Source organism: Cladosporium halotolerans (assembly GCF_011745625.1).
Source record: "Cladosporium halotolerans strain TM138-S3 chromosome Unknown Sca14, whole genome shotgun sequence".
Lineage (NCBI taxonomy): Eukaryota > Fungi > Ascomycota > Dothideomycetes > Cladosporiales > Cladosporiaceae > Cladosporium > Cladosporium halotolerans.
In genome coordinates, this window is record NW_027191465.1 from 112365 (window position 1) to 131955 (window position 19591).

The 19591-nt window shown below is 57.3% G+C and overlaps 5 protein-coding genes across 5 annotated transcripts; 1 reads left to right on the plus strand and 4 right to left on the minus strand.

The window, feature by feature from the left end:
* Positions 1-133: 133 nt before the first annotated feature.
* Positions 134-1531, minus strand: WHR41_05198 (uncharacterized protein; the record flags this gene model as incomplete). Its single annotated transcript, XM_069373803.1, has 1 exon — positions 134-1531. The coding sequence occupies one exon, from the start codon at positions 1529-1531 to the stop codon at positions 134-136; it is 1398 nt and encodes a 465-aa protein (XP_069229647.1).
* Positions 1532-1742: 211 nt separating this feature from the next.
* Positions 1743-5324, minus strand: WHR41_05199 (uncharacterized protein; the record flags this gene model as incomplete). Its single annotated transcript, XM_069373804.1, has 3 exons — positions 1743-2726; positions 2777-3368; positions 3420-5324. 3 exons carry the CDS (start codon positions 5322-5324, stop codon positions 1897-1899), a joined length of 3327 nt encoding a protein of 1108 aa, XP_069229646.1. The 3' UTR covers positions 1743-1896.
* Positions 5325-5582: 258 nt separating this feature from the next.
* Positions 5583-7910, minus strand: WHR41_05200 (uncharacterized protein). Its single transcript, XM_069373805.1, has 3 exons — positions 6674-7910; positions 6468-6626; positions 5583-6405 (listed from the first exon to the last, which is right to left on the minus strand). Exons 1-3 carry the CDS (start codon positions 7322-7324, stop codon positions 5857-5859), a joined length of 1359 nt encoding a protein of 452 aa, XP_069229645.1. The 5' UTR covers positions 7325-7910; the 3' UTR covers positions 5583-5856.
* A 131-nt stretch (positions 7911-8041) lies between these two features.
* WHR41_05201 (uncharacterized protein) lies at positions 8042-10097 on the plus strand. Its single transcript, XM_069373806.1, has 2 exons — positions 8042-8332; positions 8404-10097. Exons 1-2 carry the CDS (start codon positions 8124-8126, stop codon positions 9290-9292), a joined length of 1098 nt encoding a protein of 365 aa, XP_069229644.1. The 5' UTR covers positions 8042-8123; the 3' UTR covers positions 9293-10097.
* A 2432-nt stretch (positions 10098-12529) lies between these two features.
* On the minus strand, positions 12530-16453 carry WHR41_05202 (uncharacterized protein). Its single transcript, XM_069373807.1, has 2 exons — positions 14822-16453; positions 12530-14769 (listed from the first exon to the last, which is right to left on the minus strand). Exons 1-2 carry the CDS (start codon positions 15799-15801, stop codon positions 12903-12905), a joined length of 2847 nt encoding a protein of 948 aa, XP_069229643.1. The 5' UTR covers positions 15802-16453; the 3' UTR covers positions 12530-12902.
* Between the last annotated feature and the right edge of the window lie 3138 nt (positions 16454-19591).

The window sequence follows — 19591 nt, forward strand, 5'->3', positions numbered from 1 at the left end:
TTCGAGCAAATATCTCATTGCGTCTAAGAAAGCCAAAATTTGATTTGGGCCTCCTTCCAAAAAGATGTTATGTTCGAATGCAATGTCATAACCTTTCGTGATCTATGTGTGGATGGACGGGGAGAGAAACCATCTATCGCTTTTTGGAGTTCACATTTCTCCCAGCTCCGACCTTGATCCGACCGCCACTCTTGTTCCGGTCACCAGTCAAGATGCCCGGCAAATAGTCCTCATCCATCAGATTCCTCTCCTTCGACCTCTTCTCCTTAGTAAGAGCACGCTCGTACTCTTTCTGGTCCTCCGCAAGAATCAAGCTGTTGCCCCAGCCGCCCTTTCCGCCGCCCTTCACTCTGCCGTTTGCCGCACCAGCCACTGCCTTCGGGATGCTGTAGCGGTCGCCGCGCGAGTTGTACTGGAAGTTCTTCTTCAGGTGAACCTTGAACTCGCCGTTGTTACCTGTGGAGCAAGACACGCGGGTGAGAGTCGGCTTGCCGCAGCGCGGGCAGAACTGCTTGTTCATCTCCTTTGTGACGAGGAAACAGGCCTGGCAGCGCAGCGCCACGGAGCGAACGTGGCGAATGCGCATCAAAGAGGTGGAGAGAAGGTTGAGGTTGATCTGCATGATCACATTCTGCATGGCGAAATCGGTCGTCAACACGGCGACTTCCATCGTCTTTTGAGGGTACGCGTCAGCAACGGCGGGTTGAGCGTCTTTGGCTTGCTTTTGCTTGAGATTCGCAGGTGTGATCCAGCCTTCCGAATCAGAGTCGGAGTCTTCCTGGCTAGGAGCGGAGTTCTGGGCAGAGTCGACCTTGGAGTCCGTCTGCGGTTGGGCGGATGCACCTTCGCTGATCGATGTCTGCGCCAGCGCTTCTGTGACTTCCTTTTCAGGCTCCTGGCTTTGCTCTGCTGAAGCATCTGTAGTAGCTGCTGTGGTTTCGGCGGCCGCTTTGGGCTGCTCTCCAGCCTCAGCTTCCTTTGGCTCCTCTGGCTTAGCTTCTTGCTCCTGTGGCGAGACCTGCTCTGTAGTCTCTGTGGTCGCCACAGCCGTCTCGCCCTCTGTGCTTGGTACTTCCTGCGCCTGACCACTTGCCTTCATCTCGCCCTCAGCCTTCACTTCGCCCTCCTTCGCCTCACCCTCCTTAGGCGGGAAAGGCCCATTCAACTCCTTCTGCCCCGGCGTCCTCCTCAACCTCCAATCACCTCCATTCCTCTCGACCTCCAGTTCATAGGTAAGCGCAATAATTTGCAAATCCGGCTTACTCAGAACAGGCAAATCACCGGTGCGGCGGGCGAAATCTGTGACGAATTTCATGGAAGCCGGCGAAGGTTGGCGGACACTCAAGAAAGGCATGAACAGTGTCTCGACGCGGGAGCGAGTGGCGGCATCCTTAATTTCCGAAATAATGGCAGGGACGGTGGTCAGGCTGGAAGATTTGGCGAGGAGGGTTGAGACGGAGGGTTCGTTCTTGATGATTGCGCCCGTGTCGAGCACGAGGGTGTGCACGGGTTTGCGGTCTTCTTCCGCCATGATGAGGTTTGTTTTTCGTTCCCTTTCGTGGATGTGCTTTTCTTTTGTCTAGCTGCAGTTCAAGATATTGTCCAGTCGAAAAATTGTTTTTGCAAAGTCGTTTGTTCGACGTTGCGCCACACCACATGGGAAATTTTATGAAGTTCTACGAATGCGAAAGAGTCAAATTGGGCAAAAAGCGGGGCTCCCTGGAAGATTTCTGACGCGCTGATTGGCGGCTTGTACATCACGGTGCTTTTGAGTCCACACGGAATGTGAGGAGATCGATATGCCTAGAGAGATCTGTCCGACACAATGGGTTGTGAAGAAATCTAGAAAGAAAGCATATTCGTGTATCGCTAAATCGCACTCAGATCATAGCAAAATCACCCAGCCGCCCTCGACACCAGATCTTCCGCTTCGTCCATATCTCCTCGCGCGTCGTCGTCACCAGAGCCCGGCGCATCACGCTGTCGAGCAACATGGGTGCGCGGGCCTCGAGGCTGCTGTCTGCCTGCATCATCGTCGCTATCGCTACTGGCATCATCGTCATCGTCGTCGTCTTCAGCGACCTCCGGATCCCGACTGCCCAGCTCCGGCTTGCGCTTGCGCTCGTAGTCCTGCGCGTGAGCGGAAAGCATAGTGGTTCCGACCTGTCGCAGGGCGCGAGCAAAGGGCGAGTCGCCCATGCTGGGGCGTTTGCGCCGCAGGGAGCCTGAGTCTGGTCCGATGGGGCCTTGTTCGAGATCTGTGGCCGACGTTCGTGTCTCTTCGCGGCTGAGGCGCTCGGATGGCATCCGGTGAGAATTTTGCATGCGCCCGGATGCATGCAGCGGCTGCTCGCTGTCGGTACCAGTCGTAGGACGTTCATGACCGTCCTCGTCTGATGTTTTGGAGAGCAGAGCCTGGTCCGAATCCTCCCGCTCGATCTCGTACGGCAAGGGAACGTCTCTGGAAGCTCTGAAACGGCCTACGTTGTTGCAGTGTTCATTCTCAACACGGAACAACGTCCATATACCACGGCGAATGACTTCTGAGAAGCCCACGAAGAAAGAGACGACGGACGAGTGCTGGACGTCATTTGCGTAAATGACGTAGAAGATCCAGTTGAAGCGCAGGATGGGATCAATGAACATGGCGGCGTAGTACCACCAAATTTGCTTGTAAGCCAGTTTGTGGCGCAAAAATCGGTGCTTCGCTGACGGCACACCGAGACCTGGAGGATGTCAGCGTACGTTCTATTGTTTAAAGGCTCGATCGACTTACTCCAGTCCATGATGACATCCCAGATACTGCAGTAAATGCCATTGACCGTTGCGCAGAAGATGAAAAACCCCATCAACTCCGTCGTCCTTTCGATACGGAACAAGCTTAAGCTCATACTCGTCAGAATCGTGAAAGTGTACTTTCCACAGTTGACCAGATGTGGGAACACGTTGCGAGTATCATAATAACGCCTGATACATTGCAATGCGCGCCAGATTCCTGGGAGTGCCGTGAAAAATCCCAGCAGCCGTGAATGCGAGCTGTTGCAGACTGCTGGGTTGTTCCAGTCTCGAGCATACAAGCAGAAGAACAGTTCGATGTTGCCCAAAGCGTAGGTGAGGGAGCAGAACATGTCGCCAAGAAAGAAGTCGCGGAACTCGACTGGGTAAATGCCAGCCAAAAGAAGTCGCCAGTTGCTGTACAGGAACCAACCTCGAGAGCGATGGTAAAAGTAGGGGGCTGGAAGAATAAGAGCAGCCACAGACAGGCCGACCAGGATGACCGGCCAGTATTCATACATTGGCTCGCCAGCGAACTTGTTGAAATTTAGCCACATGACTAGACCGAGGAGGAAGAGGAAAAGCGCAGGCATCTGGAAAAAGTTAGCTGGGAGCTTCTATGCAAGGATCGCAGCAGTACTTACCTCACTCAGCTGCCGCCAGTCAAGCATGTGCCTACTGTCAAACTCGAACACGAATTGATAGTTGACTTTGGCGTACGTAAATGCCCGAGCGTCGATCACAAACAGGCCAGTCAGCAGCAACATCAGGAAGTAGCCACCGTATATCTGCAGCAAATAGCTGGCGTCTACAGCGATCCGTGGATCAGGATCAAAGATCTGCTCGACGCCATAGACTAAGCCCTGAATGCCAAAAACCAGACCCGCCGTAGCAAGGACGCCCTGTCTCCAGATGCTCCCAGTAAAGTCACCAGCCTTTGCGATCTTTGCGCGAAGTTTGCCAACAGCAACCTTGTGGTTGCCGCGCTCGAAGTAGCGCGCATATAGATCTTCGACATCGTGAATCATGCCGTCCAAGACATCAGAGTTAACGAAGTAAGCCTTGTTGACTTTTTCTGACATGAAACGGCCAGAGGGGCGTGCATTCACGGTTTTGTCGAATTTCTTATTGATCTTCCGGAAGGCGGTGCGGTTGAGAAGAGCATAGCTCTTGAGCAGCTCGAGGCCACGGTAGTATTCGGCCAAAGCGACCTTGAGCTTGCGCTTCGCAACTCTGTAAGGAACATCTTTAGCAGCCGGCTGCCGTGTATAGTCCCGTCGGTCCATGGGGCGGCTCTCTGGAGGAAGCTGAGGTGTTCCCAAGGTGCCCATTGTCCTGCTCGTCTTCCCAACACGCCCACTTCGCACTTTGTCGATAGCATGATCGATGTGAGTTACAGGTGCCATCCATGGCACGTTTGACAGATAGCCTTGCTTAGATTGTTCATTGGCTAGCCCGTGGTCATCGTCCTTCTTATTTGCTGCATCGCCTCCAGGTATACTGCCGTTTGATGATTGCTTCTTTTTCGATTGGTCTGCTTGTACGACTTCTTGTAGTCGTCGATTACGCATAACGTGTAGCTGTTCTCGAAGAACCCTCATGCGTTCGGTTGCTTGCTCCTCCTTGAATTTGTAAAAGTCCTCGATTTTTACAAGCTGCTTGTCAAGGAACTGGAAGAACTCGGCCTGCCTGAAATCCACTTCGCGGTAGGCTTCCAGAGCAACATCTTCGTGACCGCGACGCGTTTGGTTTGGAGATGCTGTGAGGGAAAACATGCGTCTCGCGAAAGGTCTTGATCCAGATCCTGAGTTGGCACGTTTCGGACTGAAAAGACTGCGGTGGCCTGGAGACTTTGTCGACTTCGGTGCGCCATCGTGCGGTTGTGCGATCTCGTATGCATTGCCGGTATGTTCCATTTGCGTGGGCGGAGGTTTCGGAGCCTGCGAATCCTCAGGCGATGGCTGCGTGGACAGACCATACTGCCCGTCGTTAGGCTGGGAGCTCTGTTTCGCCTTGGGCATGCCGGGATCCAAGGCTGGATCGGGCAATTCAAGCAGGGACGCCTGCTTCTGCAATTGCTCCATTGTCGGGCTACCATCATTTGGGGGGCTCCCGATAATGCTTCCGTACCTTGTCAGACCGCGACCGTCGTCCTGTGTCTTATCTCCCTTCGAGAACAGCGGGCTTCGCTCGTTGATAGGCATGGGCTGCGTGCCCGCAGAAGGCGCAAGGCTGCCATTGCCAGCGTCCTGGGCATCAGTTGGCTCACTCCTAGGTCTCGTCGAGGTGAGAGCACCGCGGCTGACATGCGACACAGGGAATGCCTCGGCTGTGGGCCGGCGGTTCAAGAATGACTGCACTGGTCCATCTCCATCTTTGTAGGAGGGTACAGGAGTGACCGACCTAGGCCAGGCGTGGGAAGGGGGTTTGTCCGCATTCCTTATGGCCTTAGATACCGCTTTCAGCTTCTTTTTCCCGCCCTTGTAGTCCAGATATTTCTCCTTCCATTCTGCGACCAGATTCTCTTCCAGCTCTTTTGCGAACTTCATGTTTCGGGTCGTATATCGCTGCCGCGGCCTCGTCCTCCTAGCCAACGTCAAAGCATCTTTCTGGGCGACCCTGGAATTGGAATTCTCCTAGCGTGACGTTTCCGCAATGTTGTTCTGGAGGAACGGGCGAAGAAACGACGCGACCATGCCTAGCTTCGCCATTGGCGTGTTCTGGCCCGCCCACGTGCGTGCGTTGAATGTGACGTCACTAAGAAGGTTCGTCCCGCGCGCCTTCTCCGGATGTTTCAGATCGGTTTCTATTAATGACCACGTGAACCACAAGTTGAATCCGGTACGCGCTATTCAAGTAGACGTTGCAGAAAGCACCAGCGCCAGGCTTAAGGAGAACCCTGATGGTATCATGGCCAAATCCTGTCCACCTGCGATGCATGACCTTCCAAGAAACCCTTTCTTAAGCAAAAACACCAAAGGATCATCACCGACGAAAGGCTTACGCGCGCTGCGCCTGTCACGCCACCTTCGATGTACCTCAGGTACCATCTCATGAATTTATGCTTAAATACTCAAAGATTCAAGAGCCTCCAGCGACAGCCTTGATGGGCGCACTGCCCGGGAAGAAGCTCGTCGGCATAGCCGGGACCGGAATGCTCACGGTAAAACCAAAGTCCTCCTCCAGGTCGTCAGCCAGCTTCGGCGCCTCGTATCCCGTCGGAGCAGAAGTCACCGTCCTGGTAGTTACCGCGTACTCAGTCTTGCTCTCGCCGCCGTTCATGCAGTACAGCGGCTCGGCGCGGCGGAGATTCGTGTACGCGCTGCGACAGCTGTAAAACTGGGTGTCGCCCTTGTCGGTCCACATGTTGAAATCCGTCACATCGACGCCAGTGCAGGGAGCTCCATCGGCGCATTTGATCTGAAGAGGTCCACGCTGCATGCCGTCAGCCGCGGTGCCAGTCCAATTGTTGATCTTGATGTTGGAGAGTTGCACGCCGTCGCCATCGACCGGGTCCATGCTCTCCCAGTATTGCTCAATGTTCATGCTGTAGGCATTGGAGTGTCCGATGAAGTTCTCGAGGACGACGTTGGAGACTTGGCCGCTGCCGCCGTTGGATTTGATCATGTACTGGACGAGGTCAGTAATGTTGTCATCATGAGCGTCAGAACGAAAAGGTGGATCAGCCATACCATCTGGTTCGAGCCGACAGTGTAGATGTTGCGGTAAGTGATGTCAGTGACATTGACGTCTTGCCCGAGAGATCCCATAGCGCAGCCACCAGACCAGTTGCAGTAGATGTTCTCGACGAGGATATCCTTCGCCGGCGACTTGACCGTAACGCATTCATCCTAGAGGGTGTTAGCGAAGATTCCACATTTGGGCGGAGTTGACTTACCTTGTTAGTTACCATGACATCGTGGATCCAGATCCGCTCAGACCAAACGTCAATACCGTCCAGACCACCGTGCTGTCCGCCGCGGATGGCCATGTTGTAGACTTCGCCATTGTCGCAAGTGTCCAAAGAGAAATGAAAGGAAGGAGAGTCGACCAGAGCAATGTCGTGAACAGAAAAATTGCTGACCTTGTACATGCGCAGCAGGCGAGGGCCACTGATAGAACCATCTTTGTGGAACTCGTATCCATGGCCCTGCACGGCACCTTTAGCAGTCGTAGAGAAGAGCTCGAAGTCGGACGAGTGCTCAATGAAGATCATATTACCACCATCAGTGCCAGTGCGGGTGATGATCCCATCAAGTTGAAGGGCCCATGCTTTGCCGTTCTTGAGATCGACCCAATTCTCGAGGTTGTAGTTGCCAGAAGGGATCACGACAACGCCGCCGGTCTTACACGCAGCAAATGCGTCGTTGATGGCAGCGGAAATGTCGCTGTTGGCCTTTCCGCCATAGTCCGCGATGTCGCAGGTCTTGATGGCTTTTTTGTCTTCTATAGACGTCAACGGTCCGACGTTTCCCGCCAAGTCAACGGACTGTGCGAGAGCCAGAGCATGAAGTGCAGCGACTGCCGCAGCTGAGTACTTGAGAAACATGTTGTTCGAGAACCAGCTCGAGCTTGCGAAGTGAAACGAGTGACTTGGGTAAGAACTGGAGAGTGCTCGTAGTTGCAACAAGCGACACGGAATCTGGGACCAAAAGGAACGTCGATGAAATTGAACGGAAGGACAAGTCAGAAAGCAGAGGTGTGAGGCATACCTGGGACGCGAGCTCTCTTTAGGCAGCAGATCCTCCAGCAGGCTTGTCTGACCAATCCTATAGCCCTACCTTGAAGTCAGGGTTGACTATAAAGTGAAACACGGGACTTAGTAGAGCTTCAACTTCTAGACCGGGAAATAGTATCGAAAGATTTGGTTGGGAGAGACGAGAATGAAGAGACAAGTTTGCTTGCTGTGGCGTACACAATTGTCCTAAGAATCTCACGATACCAGAAGCCAAGATGATTTCTGAGCTTGAATAATACCTTCTCCTGATGTTGAGTTGGGGCTCGTTAAGCTGAAACACTCGGGCGCCGCCGTCAGCTTCGCGCGGTGTTGGGCATGGCGCGCCTGAACTGATTGTTATGATCGCGCTGACAAAAATGGAATCACAAGGTGTGTTAGCGTACATTTGGTTCAGAAGCAAATGACCAGGTCTGGGTTGTGGGAGAGTAAATCCGATACAGCAAGTGATTATGAGTCGGTGCGTGTGAAGCTTCAGGTCTACAGGTGAAGTGCCAAGGCCAGCGACAGCCTGCCTGCCATCCCAATCCGGTACGGCTCGATAACAGCAGATGAGAGCAACACCATAACAGCAGACCAACAATTCCCACGCAGTCCGGCATTCGCAATCGCCATGAGCACGCCGGAGCGCGGAAAGCGCCAGAAGCAGCGCAAGGTGCTGCTGATGGGCCGCTCGGGCGCGGGAAAGTCTTCCATGCGAGCGATCATCTTCAGCAACTACGTGGCGAAAGATGTCCGCAGGCTCGGCGCGACGATTGATGTAGAACACAGCAATGTCAGGTTCATGGGCAATCTCCTGCTTAATCTGTGGGATTGTGGAGGGTAAGTTCCTCTGTGTCCTGATGAACCGGGAGCTGCGCAGGGCAGATGGCTAACCCGCCATCTCGTTACAGTCAAGACTCGTTTGTCGAGTCGTACCTCAACAACCAACGCTCCCATGTCTTTTCATCTGTGGCAGTGATGATCTTCGTCATCGACATTTCTTCTCGCGAGCCTGCTGCAGACATGATCAACTTCGCCGCCACTCTCCGCGCCCTTCACGAGCACAGCCCAGGCAGCAAGCTATTTATCCTAATCCACAAAATGGACCTTGTCCCGACCGAACAAAAGCACAAGATTTTTCAGCAGAAGACAGAAGAAGTTCGCGCGCGCTGCACAGAAGAAGGCTTCACGGATCAACAAGTTGAATTCTGGGCCACATCCATCTGGGACCAGAGCCTGTACCGCGCCTGGACCCAGGTCCTCTACTTCCTAGTGCCCAATGCCGCCACGATCGAGAGCATGCTGCGCAAGCTGGCTGACTTGCTCGATGCACGCGAGCTCATCCTCTACGAACGCACGACCTGCCTGGCCGTCACGCACATCACGCGGGCGTCAGAGGCGCACAACCCGTACACAGACCGCTTCGAGCGCATCAGCAGCATCCTCAAGACGCACAAGCACTCGATGGCGAAGCACACGGGCATGCTCGCGTCGGAGACGAGCTTCGCTGAGATGCAGATCAAGACGGGCGCCTTCATGTTCTTCATCACGCGCTTGACGGAGAACACCAACCTGGCCGTCGTGATGCCCAGCGATGAGGCAGCCTTCAACGCTGCACGTGTCAACGTGCAGCTGGCGCGCCGCGAGTTCGCGCAATTCGACATCGTCGAGAAGAAGGCCGCGCGAGACCTGCCGCTGCCTCACCGCCAGGATGGCTACCGGGGTCAGATGTACGGGATGGATGAAAGTCAATACAGTCTCAACGACGCAGAGGCGCCAATCCGAGGTTACGAGGACTGAGCCGTCACAGTCGCCTCGCCGGAACTGTCTGGTACCGAGGAGGGGTGGACGATGCAACGTTCGGATATCGCAGTTTATTCAACGCAGCGTCAAGCGCGGCTGCCCGTTCGATTAGCGAGTGAGGGCAAGCTGCGGCCTCGCCCCGTGTGTGAGTGAATATATCGGGCGCGCTCGCGCGCTGACGCCAAGTCATCCTGCACGCATGCGCCATCTTCAACAACCGACCACGGGTCTCACGTCCCGACACTCCCAGGCTGAGGCGGGCGATGCGTGGCGTCTGCTAGGGGCGCGGTATAATATGCAGACGACGGCGGCTATCACCAGTCCGCGAGACAACGCTGCACGAGGGACGTCTGGGCGAGATATGGAGTGGTCATATCAGGGCGCGGCAAATACCGGCACGGCGAAGCGAAGCGATGCGAAGAGCGGGCAATCTTTGGGCTGTGCAACTTCGATATAGCATGGGTATGTATGAGACCTGGCCCTCCGCGGGGTGGATGGGCTTGTGACAATTCACATATCCTCTTCGCCTGCCTGCAGCGGGTCGGCTGAACAAATCGCTGGACCTCATCTGCGAATACGAGCGGTCGTGCCGTCTCGCATCGTAGCATCGCACCAGAAAGAGGGCCGTCTGCGCCTGAGCCTGCGTCTGCAACGTACCCCGCCATCAACACCACCGTCACCAAACAGTGCTTTAGCCAGCCAGCCGTTGCATATCATCAGACACACCCTACCACATATATACCTCCACCTCCATACCACATACCATCAATGCAACACACACCCCACGTCATCACATATCACATGCCAACACCTTTCTCCAAATTTTAATCCTCCCGTACCGCTGCACCTCACCAGCCCTTGGGCCCTAACAGCCTCGACTCCGCCCAACACCAAGGCACGCCCAGCAGGCCGCAGACGGCAGCGCCGCCCAATCGGCAAACCAAATCGCAGCGCCAGCCGAGCAGCCGAAGTGACACGCATGTCAGTAGTAAACGATCATTTCATTAGAAAGGAAGCAGGGATGCCACCCTGGCAAGGGGGCGGACGAGTCGCGAGTAGCGCCCGCCCCTCGCGCTCCCTTTCCCTTCGGCTAGCAGCAGCCGTCAGATCAGCACACTGCCGGCCAGCCGCAAACGCGCAATAGGCGGGCGTGACGCTGCTGCTGCTGCTGCAAGCCTGCAAGCGAACGCGCCGCGCGCGGGGCTCTCGTCAAGCCTGCGAATCCCTGCTGGCACTACGCGCGCCGCCCTCGCTCAGCCGCGCGTATACATATACACGGTACACACGGTCTCACGGGGAGCGTGCCCTGTTCTGCAGGAGCTGGTGCCAGCCCGGCGGGGGCGCAGCGCAGCAACGGTGTGCTGTGTGACTTGTCGCTCGTCACGTCTGCCCTCCTCCTCGTCTTCCCCTCCTCCTGCTCCTCTCGCTTAAGTGCATGGAGGAGCTCGGGGTCGGGACACATAGGGCAGAGTGCATCGCTCAGCGCGCAGCAGCAGCAGCGAGCAGGCTGGGCGACGCGCGTGGGACGAGACGTGCGTGCGTGCGTGCGTGTGATCGTGCCGGGCGCGACACATGGGTTCTTGGAGCGCGCGGGATGCTTCCATGCGAGTCGCAGGCCGGACCAGACCAGACTAGGCTGAGGGAGCGAGCGAGTTAGGGCAGGATCGAAGATGAGAGTGCCTAGCGCGGCGCGAGGGAACCCGAGGGAGCGCAAAACAACCACGTCGAAGGGCGCGCGCAGGATGGGGCCCCCGGAGCGAAGTAGCGCGCTCCTTCGCCCGGATTGCGAATCGCGGCCGGCAGCTGAAGATGGGCCTCGGAGCGTGCCTTAGGTTTGCTGCTCCCTGCTGACGGGGGCTGCGGAGCGCCAAGCGCGGGCTTGAGTGCCTTAGCGCGCGACGCCAGCCAGCTGTACCGAAAGTCTGGCTAAAGTAAGGCCTGCCGCCGAGCGATCCCTGGCTCGAGCGTGCCGCGGGACTCGTCAAGAGAATGGTCAGCCGTGAAGGCGAGCTTCACCCTTGCATCATCCTGATACCGTACCGGACGGGTGCTGGATGTGCCGGGACAAGACGAAACAAGTCGACCGCTCGGCCAGATGTCCAGACTCGTATCGCGGCAGGTGTCGACCGGCGAAAGGAAGACGCCGCACGCGGCACGCACTGGCATGATGCTGACGGGTCCGCTAAAACATGCAGGGATTGATTCCGCTGTGCCAGCGCGAAAAACGCATGAAGAAACTCTCGTCCGGCAGCCGCAGGGACCCCGGGCGCGGTCGCGCGAACGATGCCGGGCGCCGTCACAAACCTTCGAGGAGACAGCTCCGGGGCGCTAGCTCTTTGGCACGCCTGATGGAAGAGCTTCACGGTTCGTGTAACGGAACGCAAAGGCGAGGCGAGTGCGAACGAGCGAGCGAGGGCAAGGCGACACAGAGGAGGGCTGCGCTGCGGCTGGCCGCGGACGCCGAAGAATCGATCGCCACGCCCAACGCACGCAAGGCGCTGCCCTCCCGCCCGGTAGACAATATATGCGCGTAGGCGAGCGCGATTGTGCGCGGAGCCCGTGCAGGCTTGCATGAGCGCCGTGTGCGACCTCAGGCCGCCGCCGTTTCTCGGTTTTCGACTGGACGAGCAGCGTGAGAGGTGGCCGAGCAGCTTTCTGCACGCTATGCGTCCACTGCTGGCCTGACGTGGCGATTACCGTCGGCTCTCGCGCCGGCAACTGCGCGACATCACGAACTGTCGTCCCCACACGGCGCCAGCGGACACGTGAGTTTGCGGGGCGCGTGCTTGTCAGAGCGTTGCTCAGGGTGTGCCGACGCCGTTACTGGAAGGTCCAAGCAGGTTCCGCTGGAGATGGTATAGCAAACTATCACATGAAAGAATCAATGACTCGCTCTTCGACGTTCTAAGCTCAAGGCGCTTTGGAGGCACTAGATTTTGCCTTTGTTCTCGCTCGTACTCGCAAAAAGCACAGATGTGATGAGAGTCTCCCCTGGTCCAGCCGAGCCCGGCCAGCTGGCAGGAAGGCCCGACTCATGCCTCGTCGGCAGCGTGCAGGGTGTCAAGAGATTTCACGGGGGAGCACGACAGATCCTCTCGAATTTTGGGCGGCGCGTGCGCCGAAGGGGCGTTCCGTACGACGATGCGTGCCGAGACAATGGCGCGGCGTTGCGACGCATGGCTGTCTTGTTGGATGGGTCCATTGACTGGTCCGTTGAAAAGGGGAAGAATGTGATGGTTGATAAGAAGCTGTGTTCATTTCAGTCATAGTACTACAGCATGTACAGAAAACACCCGACGGTAGCCGGTACAGAAAGGGCAGCAGATGCGTGCTAACGTATGGACACCGAAAGTGGTACGTGTGTATGGGTGATCGCTGTGTGGTCATCAAAGCGCTAGTGGACGAGCGGACGATGGTCTGGTCGAACTCCAGCGCGTTGTCGTTGCAGAAAGATTCTCCGTTGTCCTGTGAATCCCGGAGCAATGGCTGCACGATGGTGCCCAGAGATCTCCTCACATGTGCTGTCGAAATGTCATCCAATCGAGCCATTTGAAACCCATCATCCAATGCCGTGTAATGCATTGAGACCGTGTCTCCATGTGAATGTTCATGGGCGGCCGCTGGCCGACGAATGCCCGTTTGAAACCCCTTCTTCCAATGCGTTGAAGTAGACTTTGTCGTCGCAGCCGTAGATGCAGTCAGCTTCCAGCTCAAACTCTTGCTCTAGTGGCCCCTCGATGCCCCACTGACGGCCGAGCCAGCAGCCGCTTGCTGCTTTGTAGGGTCGCGACAGCACATTCTTGAGTTGCAGAAGCCGGCGTTCTCCTAACCTGCTTTGCTCGACTGCACTGTTCCAATATTGCGCGAGCTCCCTCAGGCATTCGAGGCCACTAGTAATGCCCTCCAAAGTCGGACCGAGAGTCGAGTCTGGCCCACCGGCTCCAACGATGTCCACTGCTGAAAGCGCCGCGTAGCCAGGGAAAGGTACTGTGAACTCGAAACGAGTGGGTTGGCCGGTTCTAGGATGGATGGTGTCGCGCCTAGCGTTCTGAACGGCGCGCATGATGCTCAGTATACTGTGGGCGTGATGATGGCAGGCGCGAATGTTACGAGGCGTAAGGTCCCGCGCCAGAGGATGACGCATGCAGCGGTTTAGCTTCATGAGCAAGAAGTGGTGCAACACGTGCAGTGAAACGAAGGTGCCGACGTAGCCTTCTTGTATGCTCCGGTCCAAGTTCGCCTCGCTGTATTGAAGGTATCCAGGGAGCTGTGCGCTCCATTCCACCATTGCAGCATGTGTATTTTTGTAGAGCGTCTCATACGCTTGACGGTAGGTACCGCGGTTGTGGTTGGTGGACCGGTAGATGAAGCTCATTGTTTCTCCCCAGACATTGCCTACAATTACCAGCCAGGCCATTGGCGCCACCGGACTGGACGGGCTCAGAATAGTGGAAGTTCGTTCTATCGTGCCGTTGTCGAAGAATGGCGCTTGCGAAGGCATGCTGCTTTCGTATGCATCATCCGCACATGGCAGCCGCAAGTAGATGTCTGCGGGGTTGATAAGACAGAGCATGCCTCCACAGAAGCCGTTGTACCTATCCATCATGAATCCAGCCCAGAAAGTCCGGCGCCGACACTCTGTGTTCTGTTCTCTCGTATGTCCGAAAGGTATGGCTGGATTCCTACGATTGCGATCGATCTCGCACCCTTCCTCGTGGTTGTATCGTAGCGCACTGATGGCACGGATTGCAAGGCCGCAGTAGTCCCAGGCGGCACCCTCGTTTCCTTTTGCAAAATTGTAGAGACCCAGCAATAAGCGTACCTGGACCACAGGGAGGCTGAAACGTCCGATCTTCGTCATCGCTCCTTCGGTGGCCATGTCGGCGCACCTTTTGCCGATGCCACCAAATTCCTGGCCCGCGAAAACAGATCCCATAGCCATCAAAGCGTACAAAACGATGCGTTCGTTTTGACATTTCTCGCGAGATGTAGTCAGCCAGTTCATGAAAGTGACCCTCGGAAACATGCAATAAGTTGCACTGTTCACGTGCGTGAAGTATGACTCGAGAAGATGAATCGTCATCTCTGGGTCCAGAGAGTATGGGTCGTCTTCCCACGACGCAAACGCCAAATCTTTGACCCGGGGCGGCCGCGGGTGATGATATTGGTTGTATGGGTCTTGATTCAATGCCATTGCGTTGCTCATAGCTGACGAAGGTGACATGGAACGATGTTTCTTGACCGACATACTTTCGACGGCACTTTCATCCTCTGCCCTTCGCTTGACGAAGGGATCCTGGTCCGACAAACGATTTGTCTTCGGGGGCATCAAATTCATTGGTCGATGGAGTGGCATTTGAGGGTCGGAGACGCGCTCGGCTGGTTGCGAATGTGGTACTAGAGGGGGTGAGCCACCGTCGGACGTCCATTGGCCGTTTGTCGTATTATCGGCCGTCACGGGCTGATTTGGTGCGCTGAGAAAGATTAGCTGTGATCTTGGCAACTCATGTGAAGCAATGTATATACCGTCTACAAGGCCTCTTTGCTTTCTCGCATTGCAGGCAACTATTTGCACCAGGCTCACACTTGATCTTTTTTTCTCGACAGTCAAGGCAAGCCAACGCAAGACGTTTTCGCGGCTTGTTGGCTTTGGTCAAGCCCCATTGAGGATTTACCGTCTCGCCGTCGACCGAGGTCGGAATCCGATAGCCTCCCTCGTAGACGTGGAAAGTGCCCTCTCCCGGGAAATCTTTAATACCAAGATACTTCTTCGAGGCCTCGGCTCCTGTCGGTGTGAACGGTGGATTGATAGGGCGATCATACGATGCTGTTGAGCTTCGGTGGGTCGGATGTTCGGCCGGCAGGGGCGTGTAGGGACTCGGTGCGCCCGCTGTCATGTAGGAGCTCGTAGAAGTTTGCCGGGGTCTCTCAAAGCGAGGATCCACGCCGTCACGTCCGTCTCCATGGTAAGTCGTGTAAGACGCGGTGGGTGGTCCTGGTGGTTGACGTGGTACGGGCTGCGTTTCCAAGATCGGAAGATCAAGACGGCGATCGTGTTGCGCGGGATATGGCCTTTGCGGTTCGGGTGGCCTGTATGGTGCGTGTTGGGGAGGTGGATTGCTGGTATACTGGGTAGAGGGCTCGACGGGTCGTTGCTCGTACCTCGGTGCAGGAGGGTGTGACCAGCTCGACTGCGGCGGCTGAGGTGAACTGTGCGAGGCAGGTGTTAGGATATCTCGAAGACCAGGCAACGTTTGTCCCGGCGGACGATAGCCGTTTGGATCGATGTGCCTAGGAGTTGAGTCGCTGATGCGATGACCATGGGATTGAACGCCCGATCGTGGTTCCAGCGGTCGAGGCAAGTCCATCGTCGGTCGACGTTCCAATCCAGGGTGCGCCGCCTGTGGTCCGTATTCAGAATGGGATTCGTACGGTGAGTACATCTTTGGCTGCCCAGAATAAGGAACGGTACTAGGGAGCATAATTCGCAGCTCGCCCTCGCTCATGTCGAGGTACTAGCGGGATTTGAAGCGGGAGTCAGTAAAGAAGATGGGTTTGTGCAACCACCGGCAGGCAAAAGCGTCATCGGTCTGCCGGCTGCTTCGAGATAGGCACCCGGATAGGTTGGCTGGGTTGGATTACGAGTCGTGGGCAGGCTCTGGATCGACGGGTCACCCGGCACTCTGTGCTCCTGCACCTGCAGGGAGTCCTGATGAAACGGAGACGGCTCCGTCAGTAGTATGGCGAGCGTGACACGATCAGCGACGGCTCCGATTCCCAGTCGGTGGTGAGGGGGCGGAGAGGTGGCAGAAAGCAGATGGGATCCGTGCTAGGGCCACGAGGGCCGGAGAGGTGCAGACAGGAGTGGCGGAGGCTGCGCGAGGACCAGCTCTCGGAGGGCGATGCCTGGCGCTGGCGTCTGAGATGAGTGCTGGCGAGGCGAGTCGGGCGAGGTCACGAAGACAGGCGGCGAGAGGAGGAGAGAGGAGCAGCGGCAGGGCGGGTAGGCAGGAGCGTGAGGCAGCGTAGAAGAGGGCCGAGCAGCAAGAGTCGTGCGGCAGTCAGGGCACCGGGCTGCTGGTCCCGAGCAGGCAAGCTCGGCACAGGACGAGAGATGAGGGTCTGCGCCTCTGAGGGTGTGCCGGAGGGGTGGACGAGGCGCGGTCGGCGGCGAGGGCAGGCGGCGGCGGAACAGGCGCGCAGCTGGCGGAACGGGCTGGAGGCAGGTGGAGGATGCTGGCAGAGATCATGATGGCTCGGGTAGACGATCGCTGGCGGGCGCAGGGCATCGCGATGGGCGACGGCGCGCCTGGTGAGGGTGGTGGCCGATGCGAGGCATGCCTGCTAGCGGCGACGCCTTCTTCCCCAGACGAACCAGTGCGCGGCGGCCGACGGGCAGCTGGCGGGCTGCCTGAGCCTGCCTCAGAGCTACCCACGCCGCCCGCGTCCCTCACAACCACATGCCGATGGCAGACGGCGCGCGGCTTGGCCTCGCCCGCATCCTGCATGACTCTCGCTTTTTTCCGCCGCTACATGCTAGTACGACCAGCGCTGCCGGCACGGAGCCCGGCGATCTATGCTCATGCATCTGCACGTCCATGCGGTGCGCCTGCGCCTGCGCTGCCCATGCTCCCAGGCCTCCATCCTCCCGTGCATCCTGGATGCTGCGCCAGAGCCGTGCCGCCGACGCCCGCCAGCCTCGCCCTCGCCCTCGCCGTCGCCCCAGGGCCCTTCCCTCGCCTGCGCGCCCTGCCGCCGCCGCGAGCTCGCCTCTCCTCGTCCTCTGCTGCCGCTGCGTACCTCCAGCCAACAAGCCATGCGCCGCGCCTGCGGCTACCCCGTCCCTGCTCTCCTCCTCCCTCCGTGGACTATGCGTGGGCTCGCACCGGGCTCGGGGCTGCGCGCTGCAGTAGCCCGCCGTTGCACCTTCAGCCTAGCCTCCGCGCTCCTCGTCCACGTCAGGTCAGGCCGCAGACCTGCTTCGCCTGCTCTCGGATGGCAACCCGGCGAGCGGGCCACTCGCGCTGGCCGGCGCGCTAATCGTCCCGTGCAGCAGGCGGCGGCACGTACACCCGACGGCAGTGGCTGGCCTGACACGTTTAGTGCGGTGTCGCGCTGCCGCTGAAGACGCCAGAAATCCCGCCCTGCAGCGGCCGTGGCAGGCCTGCGCGCAATAGCAACGATAATAATAATACTGGATGCGGCCAGCCGCCGCGGAACCCGCCCAGATCCCAGCGCCGCTTGCACTATCAGCGTCTGCCCTCCTACTCAGTCCAATCCATCCTTTATCAATGTGTGTGCAGCGGGGGTGACAACGACGTGCAGCCTGCCTCGGTACGCCGCTCCGACGCTCTGCTAAGCGCCACGCGCTCGCGTCCTCTCCGCCTGATCCAGGCTTTACCGCAAGAGGTAGCACTGTTGCATGGCGCCGGGCGACTCCTGATTGTTTGCAGCAACTGCATTTGTCTTGGCTAGCTAACAAACCCTCTCTCGGCTATTCCTCGAGCTCGTGCATGTGCTTTGGAACGTGCCGACGAGCGTCACCGCGGGCCAGGTGCTCCTTGGGGACCGAGCAATCCGCCTCGCTCATCCGCATTGCAGATCTCGAGCATCGGCTAATGTCTCCCCCCCACCGCCGCGCACTTCATAGATGCTGTCGGCATGCAGATTGATCCTGTCGGCTTAGAGGATGTGCCAGGCCGCGCCGTCACAAACTGCGAAGTCGAGAATTGTCGGTGGAGCTCAGCGCTGCAAGCTCGAAACTCTGTCGGCCAACTTTGCCGGCAACAGAGATTGCCGCCGGCTTTGACTACAGAGTTCAAATTCTATTATACACACCCTTGCGGAGCCGCACGGCACGGCACACGCAGACCTTACGTCGGTTGCCGATGTCAGATGTCAAACGTCGAAGTCGAGACCGAAATGGACCGATCGTCAAGTTGTCGGCATGCCGGCCTAAGTTTCATAGTCTACATCTGACCCACGTCTAATCACACGCCTTCTCGGCTCTGCTTGGAGGGCCAAGGGCGACGCGCGCGTAGGCGAAATTTGATTTCTCCGTCCTCCAAGCTTTTGCATCGCCGCCGAAAGCAGTCAGCAGCCTTGCACCGGGAGACTCTATCACTGTCACGGCGCCGAAAGAGCGGCGATCACAAGTCATGCAGAGACGCCTCTTGTGGTGTGCCGCTTGGCACATCAAGACGACGGCCTGTCAAACATGATTCGGCTGTTGGCTCGGGGGACCCCGAATCTCCGGCGAAATAGCGCGAGACTAATGTCTGTAGATTAAACCTTAAATCGTGCACACAAGTCAAGGTTTGCTTCGCTAGGATCCTACTCGCGCGGTTGAACGCAACCTTAGGTACGTCAACAGCGTTGGCGATCGTATGTACTGTACCTGCGACAGCGCATGCTTCTGCTCTAAAGAACTCTAATCTACCGCCGAACAGCCTTTCTCAGGGAATCTCCGTTCTCTCTCGCAGGGGCTTCAGGCGCGATCAAATTTCTCGCCAGCTTGTAGCGTTGCCATCCCAAAGAGCGTTACGTTCGCCCCAGTTGACGACTTACAGCAGAGCGTGCTACACCGAATTCTCGTACGTACACACATACACCTCCTGTTACAGTCTCCTCTCGGCGCCGCCTCCCGTGCTCCACTCGGGCAGCAGACAGCCTGCATCCCTCGGGCGCTCAAATCCCGCTATACTACAACGGAATTATGGGCGATCACTCGAAATAGCCGAGCACCAAGCAACAGCGAACGTTTCGTTGCGAGAGTTCAGTGGCCTGGCGCGGACTCAACTTGCGTTCCACCTCACGCCAGGATTGCCGGGCCCGCAACACCATCGTTCTAGCGTCTTAAAACGGTCCTCGCTATACACGCCGCGCTTGGCGTAGTTTGCCGACCTTCGCATCGTGATCAACTTTATGGTCAGCGTTGCATCCGTAAAAGGCAGCATGCGATTGGCAGAACTGCCCCGGACATACGTGCGTCGGATGTAGCGGTTGCCAGAGCTGAAATATCTGCCTTTGCCTAGAATGGAGCGATCTTCCTCCAATGTTGTCCCGCTGCACTCGGCCGTCTTACGTTCATCGTGTCGAGGTTCTCGGTCCAAACACCTGAAGTTGCAGGGATCGTCACACATCATAGCTGAAGCGTGCGCGACGTCCCGCACCAAGAAACGTGAGGAAGCTAGGCGTGATAGCCCGAGTCGTGTGGTCAGGGGACTGTGCAAAACTAGCGCCTCGAAAGCGGGAGGGTTGCAGGGCTGCAGTGGGTTCGACACGCTTCAGAATGGA

Excerpts from the sequence above, each read along its gene's own strand:
- WHR41_05200 (XM_069373805.1), bottom strand. The coding sequence starts at position 7,324 with ATGTTTCTCAAGTACTCAGCTGCGGCAGTCGCTGCACTTCATGCTCTG. Across the intron at positions 6,627-6,673 it reads ATGTCATGGTAACTAACAAG|GATGAATGCGTTACGGTCAA; the intron begins GTAAGTCAACTC and ends AACACCCTCTAG. Across the intron at positions 6,406-6,467 it reads CTGTCGGCTCGAACCAGATG|TACATGATCAAATCCAACGG; the intron begins GTATGGCTGATC and ends GACCTCGTCCAG.
- WHR41_05201 (XM_069373806.1), top strand. The coding sequence starts at position 8,124 with ATGAGCACGCCGGAGCGCGGAAAGCGCCAGAAGCAGCGCAAGGTGCTG. Across the intron at positions 8,333-8,403 it reads AATCTGTGGGATTGTGGAGG|TCAAGACTCGTTTGTCGAGT; the intron begins GTAAGTTCCTCT and ends ATCTCGTTACAG.
- WHR41_05202 (XM_069373807.1), bottom strand. The coding sequence starts at position 15,801 with ATGAGCGAGGGCGAGCTGCGAATTATGCTCCCTAGTACCGTTCCTTAT. Across the intron at positions 14,770-14,821 it reads GCAAAGAGGCCTTGTAGACG|CGCACCAAATCAGCCCGTGA; the intron begins GTATATACATTG and ends AATCTTTCTCAG.